Source organism: Nymphaea colorata, chromosome 2 (assembly GCF_008831285.2).
Source record: "Nymphaea colorata isolate Beijing-Zhang1983 chromosome 2, ASM883128v2, whole genome shotgun sequence".
Taxonomy (NCBI): Eukaryota; Viridiplantae; Streptophyta; class Magnoliopsida; order Nymphaeales; family Nymphaeaceae; genus Nymphaea; species Nymphaea colorata.
In genome coordinates, this window is record NC_045139.1 from 12,283,367 (window position 1) to 12,292,154 (window position 8,788).

Sequence of the window (8,788 nt, forward strand, 5' to 3'; positions counted from 1 at the left end):
ACAAAGCACATCGAAGTTGATTTCCACTTTGTGCGAGATCACATGTCAATGGAAAATATCTCAATTAAATTTATTAGATCATTCAAGCAAATAGCAGATGGACCGACCAAAACTCTTCGATCCGTTCAGTTCAAAGAATTTAGAGACAAGCTGAGCATTGTCCCTGCCACGCTCAGCTTGAGGGAGCATGTGAAAGATTCTCCACGATGTCAAGGAGAGATCATTGGAAATTGAATCTACTAAACTTGGCAAGAAGAGACCGCCGGATGGAGGAGTGACTCAACTAAGGAAAGAAAATTTGAATCAAATTCTAGCATTAGCTCTCAAATGTTACCTTGTTGTATTACATCTTTATGCTACACATTGTAATTATCTCAAGCCTTGTAACATATTACAAATCATACTATATAAGTGAAGGAATTCTTTTGCAAAATATAACGCAAGAGAGTTGCTCATCCTCTTGAGTCGTCATTTTTTCTCTCATTTCTCACCTTTTTCAAGCCTATGCGAAGGGTAGCCCTTAGCGATCGGTAAGGTGTAAGCCATTGCCAAAATTATTTTTAGCAATGATAGTAGGTTATTGGCCATGGCACGAGCCTTAGCCCTGTTTGCTGTAGTGAAGAATAGTGTAGTCTTCATTATTTTTATATTAATATATAATCTAAGTTTACATTAATTAATAATGAACAAGATTAAACTATTTTGAATGAAATTCCTAAAAAGACAATTTGATTGAACATAATAAATTAAACTATGAGTTTTCAGTTTCCTACCTTGTAGAACCTGTAATGGATAAATGTCATATTCTAGTGCACAGCATATGAAACCGCATTGCAAGTAAGACATTTTGTGATAGAAAGTCTTTTCTATTTCACCAATAGTTTTGACCATCTCTTGGGATGTACACTGAAACATGTGTAACATATATTTACTCATAAACAACCTATTAACACAATAATACATGTTAGAATAATTTCCAAACTATATAACATCGAATTCAATTTATATGTCTATTGAATTGTGAGTTTTTATAAGTATAGAAAGAAGTGTGGGCATGCCATAATTCGGGCATGTATGTAGTCATCTCCATGTGCAATATGAAGAATTGTTTTCATGTATAAGTTCACATATTTACTGATCATTTTTCCTAAATGCTGAAAATCATATTGGGTACATCAATTAGGTTGATCATGTCCATATGTCAAAATAAACATTGTCACTTGTTTTTTAACTGTGATTTCTCATGCATCACATAGCAACACTCTCCCTTTCAACGTATTGCACAATAATGTATATGTTTTATGATCCACTCTCAATAGGTCTTAACAATTCCTTGGGTGTCCATGCATGCAGTTGTATACAAATTGGGCACATGTTAGTCTATTGATTTGTACCAAGTTTTAGTAGGTTCTGAGCAGGTATAGAATCAGATAAATATAACTATAGATATGTCATCATGCATCTTAAAACAAAATTCATAAATGCATGAGAATAGAACATGTATATACAATATACAACATCAACATAATATAAACATAACAACAAGATATGATAACTATACAGATGAACATGCATATTCACAATACAACATTAAGATTAACATTAACAAGTATCAAACAATTCAAAAATAACATGACATGAGAAAGTGCCTTAATATTTCACATTGACATTACTTGTCATCAACCAATCTGCCTACATATCTAGCCAGCTTGCAACTCATTAGAGATCATGAGAAAGCTGCTTGTCTTGTTAAAAGTACGAAGTACATCACCTGCTCTATAAAACAGTTCATGATCTACTGCTTATCTTGCACAAAGATATCTCAAAATCATGCCACTCCTCTGCATGATAGAAGATGGGTGGATATCTACAAGATGCTATATAAATTGAGTAATTGTTTCTACAATTTTATTACTTATTGTTGATTGCATTCTAGATCCCTTATTTGCCCTCGACATGTTTGAGGGCTCCAGTTGTGGAGAACTATGCATAGGTGTACTAGGCATAAACATGGGATCGATTTCATCTTCTACATATACTTGATCTAGACATCAATCAATGGTATATCATCTAATATACTCCTATTGTCACCTAATGGGGTGAAATGACCTTATATTTCCACAACATGCTCATAAAACTTTCATGTCATTGGATGTATATCATTTATTATATCTAAGAACTTTTGTACATATCTATTCAACACTTTGTTGCCTGCTACCATCATTTTCCTATTGGGGTTTCATCCAAATCAAGAAGACCGAGTATCTCTTTCATCAATAGTTATATCTTTATCAAAGTGTAGGCAATCAGATCCAGCAATAACATAGACCAACATGACTAGTAGGCTTGTAAACCAGTTGAATGATTAGTAAACAAGATATGCCTGAAAAGTGAAAGTGTAATTGGAAAGTATAAACAAATGAATAAATGAGGTTACTTAACAAACGATTTCACATCCATGTCAGAACATATTTGAAAAAATAAAATGAGAATCAATCAAACAAGTAGATGCTTATTAGGATGAATTTGAAGGCATATTTGACATCTATGAAGAAAGGCACTGTAAAGGAGCCCACCCGATGAAAAGCAAGGTGGCCTTGATGAGTTGAAGCTCCTCCATTTCAAAGGGAAGTATATATATATATATATATATATATATATATATATATATATATATATATATATATATATATATATATATATATATATATATATATATATATATATATATATATAGTACATATTTAAGGTGCAAATTAAATATATTTCCAAAACATTTAAGAAGATATATATAAAACCTATTTAATAATATAACAAGATATCTCTTATACTAATTATGGTTTATATAATATAATTAAATTATTGGTAAGTGTTTTTCAACGTCGTATATGTTGAATCTAGATATCGGTTATGATTATTGAAAAGTTAGCTGCTGCATATTTTTAAGCACTTAACTAATTTATGGCTATACGATCAAGTTGGTCATTTCTTCTTTATGATGATATTTTTCATCTTTGGGATCTAATGCTGAAATTGGACCAAAACCGCCATTGGGTGCGGTCATATCAAGCAGCTAGAGCTAGAAGTGCAACATTCACCAATGTGTTAGGCGAAGAACCAGATCAAAATATGATCATTATGTCAATTGTTTTATTAATGTATGTCACATTTATTAATCCAGATCTTCACAAAAGATTTTGGCCCGGTAAGAGAACTCACATGTAATTACTAATCGATGTGGCGAGCTATAAGGTTGTTCTTATAAGAGCTGATAGATATAGTATTTGTTATGCCCAAACTAGCCAATCTGATCCATTTGACATCCCTAGGGGAAGAGATATTGGAGAGCCTTTGCCATCCAGCAGATCAAATACATAAGCGTCTCTTTCTAACAACGGCTGGCCACTCCTTTGCCATCACCTCTCACGGTCGGCCAGTAGAGGCAGCTCTCTTAGATGCTCAGTCTCTGATGCCTCTTTTTTGGCCAATCAGCCCGTGGGATCTCCCGCTGCTCTCTATTTCTTTCTGTCCCTACCTTGCCAATTGCTCACCCCTCTCACTCCTCTTTCCCTCTGCTCTCTATCTCTCTCTGTTTCTGCCTTGCCGGTCAGCAATGGTTGGCCAGTCACCTCTCTCTCTCTCTCTCTCTCTCTCTCTATATATATATATATATATATATATATATATATATATATATATATATATATATGCATGTCCTGTTTTCCCTTCCCAGATAGATTTCAGCAAGATTATTATGGGGCTAGATAATCCTTCCTTAATTGCCGTGTAATGAGAACCAATTTTATTTATTTGCTTGCATTGAGCATTTATCATTTCATGTTATCTTTATAACAGCCATCTTTTTTCTCTAGGAAAGTTGGAAAGGATAAACCATATGTGTTAGTCGTCTTTATGATCATCTTTGTTGCAATACATTGTAGCTTTGTAAGAGAATTGCCATGAAGAGAATTAGCTCCTTAATTGGAGCGTTTGATATATTTACAATCATGGAATTTTATAATCAAAATACTTATTTTTTTAACAAATTGAAATTATTAAACAAATGGAGTACTTTGTTTCTGGAATTGTGAAACTGAAACATGGGGATAAGTCTGAAATTTCATTCTTGAATCAAAATTCTAAACCATCAAACGCCCTGTAAATTGTCGACATTAGGTGGTACATATCATGTAGATGGGTGATGGGTGGTCTGTTGTCAGAAAACTGCAAACAATGAAGATCATTGCCCCAATACCAACACAATTAAAACAAGACTAGCAACAATAAGAAACTGATAAAACGGACACAGAGGAATAACGCAAGGCATCAAAATTCTTTGATACGAGAATGGAAGGGAAAGAGAAGTTTGAAACGAAAGAAAGGCTTTAGGCGGTCAGAAGACTCAGAACTCTAAACTCTAAGTTGACAAATTTTAGATGTTTTGATTTGTTCAAGTTTTTGGAGAACACTGCAAATGGATCTAGCTTGGAAACATTGTACTCAAGATAATGACAAAAAGGAAACAGAAAATTTGAGAAGGAATTATTGCAAAGAAATTTGAGGCGGTGTAGCAAAAATCAAACAACACCTAGCTGGACTGTAGTTTACTTCCCTGCTTGTTATATTCATGTATGTTATTGTCGTGCAATGAATTTTTTGATTTTTTTTTATTATGCAATTGAACTATATTATGATTTTTTTTTCTATAAAAATAAGGTATTGTTAGGTCAAGTCAATTTTATGAGAATTTTTTTCCCCAATTAGGATAAGTCAATTTGGGGATGACTTCATGTACATTGATTGATACATGATTGTAGATATAACTTGTTTTATTTTGTATTTCCATTTGTTGGTCTAGTATACGCATGTGTACGGAGAAGGATTAACGACGGTGCAATTTGTTTTTCATATTATTGTTGATTAATGTACTTATTATTTCATATTTTCTGCAAATTTTTTCACTATTTTCATGTATATTATATATTTTAGTGTTTTGCTAACGAAACTTCTAGTCAGACCGAGCTGCTTTGGGAGGCATATTTAATACTTGAGTTCTGACCATCGAACTGAGTGGCAAAAATATAACGATAAAAAAGGTGCTCCCTCACAAGGATAAAACGCGGAGAAACGTGGAAAGGTGACAAAAAGTCACCAGTCTAAAGAGACAAAAATCCTCTCACGTGGCTGGTGGAAGGACGAAAATGCCCTGGCCCCACAAAGCCATGTCGGAGGCTCGGAAGGGTCGACCACTGAGTTCGGGTTCAGTGGTCGACCCGAGCATCCACGGCGCTCTAAAGGCAAGGTAGGCAACACATTCATTCTCCGCTGCACAGTGTGCACACAATTAAAGAGTCGAATCTGAATCTGCTACTACTGGAGCCATATCCACCCCTCAATCGACGGTCGAGCGATTTTTACTTACGAAATCGGCGATCAAATTCAGCAGAGGGCCGAACTCCGGACGATATATTGAGTACCTTTCGCCGCGGGAAAAAGAAGAGAGGTGCGGGGAGAGGGAAAAAGAATCCCTCCGTTTGGGGGAAAAGGAATTGCCCCGTTACGGGAGGAGGAGGAGGAGGAGGAGGAGGAGGGGGAAAATGGGGAAGAAGGGGCAAGGAGGGCGGGAATTCGAGTTCTGCGGCGTCTGCAGGATGAACCACAACGACGGCCGACAGCACGTCTACTTTCCGAGGCACAAGCGCGCTCTCTCCGACCTCCTCTCCCGGTTTCTCTCCAAGTTCTCTGAAGTACGGTTCTTCCTCAGAAACCCTAGCTTCCTCCGCTGCGATGACGCTGGAAGGAACCGATTCTGGTGTGCCGTCTGCGAAGAAGATGTCGACGAGGTCGATAGCGAGTTCGCCTGGTATACTTCCTCTTCTTTTCTTCCTTTCCTTCCATTTCAACGTTTCTTCGTTCGCGTCGCTGGTTTCTGTATCTGTTTTGAATTCAGGAGTTTTTTTTTTTCTGAAGAATTTTGGTCGGTTTCAGTTGCAATGCGATCAATCATCTGGCCGGATCAGAACATTTAGTTTCGTTGAAGTCCTTCTTGTGGAAACACGGAGCGGGACAAGATCGGGTGGATAAATTTAGGGTTTCGGAGGAGGAATTTTCTAAGGTGAGAGCGAATCTTATTTGGGGTTTAGTTCCTCTTACGAAGGATGAATTGTTCGTGGCGTTTACGAAAATATTTTCATGGTTGCTACTTTCCTTCTTAATTTTTAGGCTGTAGTTTGATGGACATTGGCTACCAATAGTTAGATTAATATTTTCTTGCCAATGCAGTGGGAAAATCGGTGTAGGTCGATGAAGATGGGGCAGTCGTCGTCGAATGCCAGCAACATTGGCCCTTCTAACAATATCCACAATGGAATTAGTTGTTTGGATAGGAAGAGCTATGAGAACGATTCAGAACATCGCCTTGAAATTGGCGCAACGGTGCCATCGGGTAGTGGCAGTTTGGCTCCTCCAAACAATATCCTCAATGGCGCTAATAGTTTAGATATGCTTACTTTTCAAAAACCTGTGAATCACTCTTTTGAATCTGGTAATCTTTGTGATGGTGTTCTGCCTTTACAACGTTTCACGCATGAGAGCTATCAGATACGTTATCAAATGGGTAGAGATGGTACGGATGGTTTTGGTAGCGCCGGCCAACAAATGATTGGTTTGAAGCCTTTCCTTCCTCATATGGCTAAGACTCTCTCCTTAGTTCATGTTTGCAGGTTTAGTCATCTTTATGAAGCGTTCGTTCTAGTTAGTTATTTAATCAAATTGATGCTTGCAGCTTATATGAACAGTCAACGTAATCGAGAAGGCCTGGGCTTTTCATCTGAAAAAATGGTGAAATTATTTTAATGAATCATTCCGTATTAGTTTTTAGTATTTTCGGTCACGAATTTTACATCTAACGTGGTTTCTCCTAAGATACAGCACGCTTGCAGTTTGTGGTGTTACCTTTTCCTGTGGTATTATGAGCCGAGCATTTTACTATTATTACTTACACAAGTTACACATCCAGGTTAATAAAATGAATGGTGGAAATGATGGTGGTTTGGAATTGTATTCTGTATATGGTGTCAAACAAGGAGTTGTTGATGGAAACAGTGACTTCATGGGTAAACTTTAAGCAACATAACTTGAAAAACTCTTTCCTGGTTCTAGGATACTAACTAGAATGGTGTGTGCTCATATACTCTATCTATTATTTTTTGGTGCTCAGCACTGGAGAATTTGACCCGTCTTCCTTGCGTCCCTGGCGATCAAATGTTGAATGTACACTCAGGTGCTCCTCCACCTTGGTTACGTACAAATGAAGATATTCAGACAACTTGTAATCCCAGAGAAACAGGTGGCAACACTACTCGATCAAGTAAGACAGTGAGGTCCCAAAAGCGGAGGAAGCCCGAGAGGGTTGGAGCAGCATGGGCAGAAAGAAGAAAAGCTGAGCTTGAGAAAGAAAAGAGAGGGGAGGTTGTGAACAGTCATTTGGAAGCCGATTGGCTTCCAAATTTTGGAAGGGTTTGGCAATCAGGTTCAAGGAAAGAATCAAGAAGGGAGTTTGAGAATGAGAGAAGAAAGGTGTTGAAAACTGAAAATGTTTCTTCAGATGCTCCTGTAATGTCCTTCAAGTTACAGCCATATATAAGCAAAAGAATGGTAATGTACAAATATCTTCGTTTTCTCTTAATAAATGGGAACTCTACAGCACATTTTAGCATATAATTGGTTACTGGATCTGGCATTCTGCGTTCACAATTGAAGCTTAATCCATTTCTGTTATTTTTAGTGTTTTGAAATGATATTTTGCTTTAGCCAGAATCCAAATAAAATATCCAACGTACGAGCTGTTGTTTTTTTTGAAGATCACGTGTAACAGAAAAGGAGTGCATCTCAAGGCAATGAGGATGTGCCAGATGTCACCTTCTATTAGATATTATTCTATGTGATTTGACAATCTTGTCTGCTGTAAATGTCAATGGTAATTGATGAACACTAGCTCAGATTTTGCTGTTTGAGCACCCGAAGTAGTGCTGCTGATTTTCTTTTCTTCCTCTTTGATTTCTGTCTTGTATTTGCATTACTCTGGATTATGCTAACAGTTTCAATTTCTTATAATGTTTTTTTCCTTGTGCCTGTTGTCTTGCAGCGACAAGATGCAGAAAGTTGTGGAGTATCCACTACTGATTAAGACCGTGATGGGAAGTTTCCAGATCCTCGAAAAGTGTTAGGTTCTTTTCCTCCTTTTGGCTACGTGGATGTCGTTTCAAGTAGACTACCAGAATCATCTCTATAGCAACTTTGTCAATCTCGTCCATGTAAATATTTGTAGTATACTCTGATTCTTGAACCACCCAGTCCCAAGATCAAAACCAGGAAACTGGCAGCCTTTTTTTGTTTGGGCAAATCCTGGAAGAGGCTTTTGAAAGTTACCATCAAACTGGAGTTGGGTAAGGGCCGGAGACAATTTCTCGATAATAGTAGATGCAGCCATGCAGGTGTTCATGTCTTTTGCGTCCTCACCAGCTTTCTTCCTGTTATTTGAATTTTGTTGCTTAACTTCAGAGCGAATTTACAACATTGAACAGTACATCTACACGTGGTCGATTGTTCCTGGCATTTTTCCATTATGTGACGGCGTCAGTTAGACCTTCCTTCTCTCTGGAATTGAGCGAGATTCTGGAATGTGCTGCAGATCCATAAAATTTCTCCTGTTGCAGTTTGGTGTTTATCGAGCAAGTGTTGAAGCAAAATTAAAAATGAAAACATGAACCTTGAGAATGGCCAGAAT

The 8,788-nt window shown here is 37.2% G+C and overlaps 1 protein-coding gene across 2 annotated transcripts; it reads left to right on the plus strand.

The window, feature by feature from the left end:
• Positions 1-5,498: 5,498 nt before the first annotated feature.
• LOC116248437 (TITAN-like protein) lies at positions 5,499-8,587 on the plus strand. Of its 2 annotated transcripts, XM_031621225.2 has the most exons (7): positions 5,501-5,863; positions 5,989-6,115; positions 6,283-6,664; positions 6,785-6,840; positions 7,019-7,115; positions 7,220-7,656; positions 8,147-8,587. In XM_031621225.2, exons 1-7 carry the CDS (start codon positions 5,598-5,600, stop codon positions 8,186-8,188), a joined length of 1,407 nt encoding a protein of 468 aa, XP_031477085.1. In that variant the 5' UTR covers positions 5,501-5,597; the 3' UTR covers positions 8,189-8,587. The 2 variants fall into 2 exon arrangements, with proteins under 2 accessions (XP_031477084.1, XP_031477085.1); XM_031621224.2 differs by having other exon boundaries at positions 5,499-5,863; positions 6,283-6,840.
• The last annotated feature ends 201 nt before the right edge of the window (positions 8,588-8,788 follow it).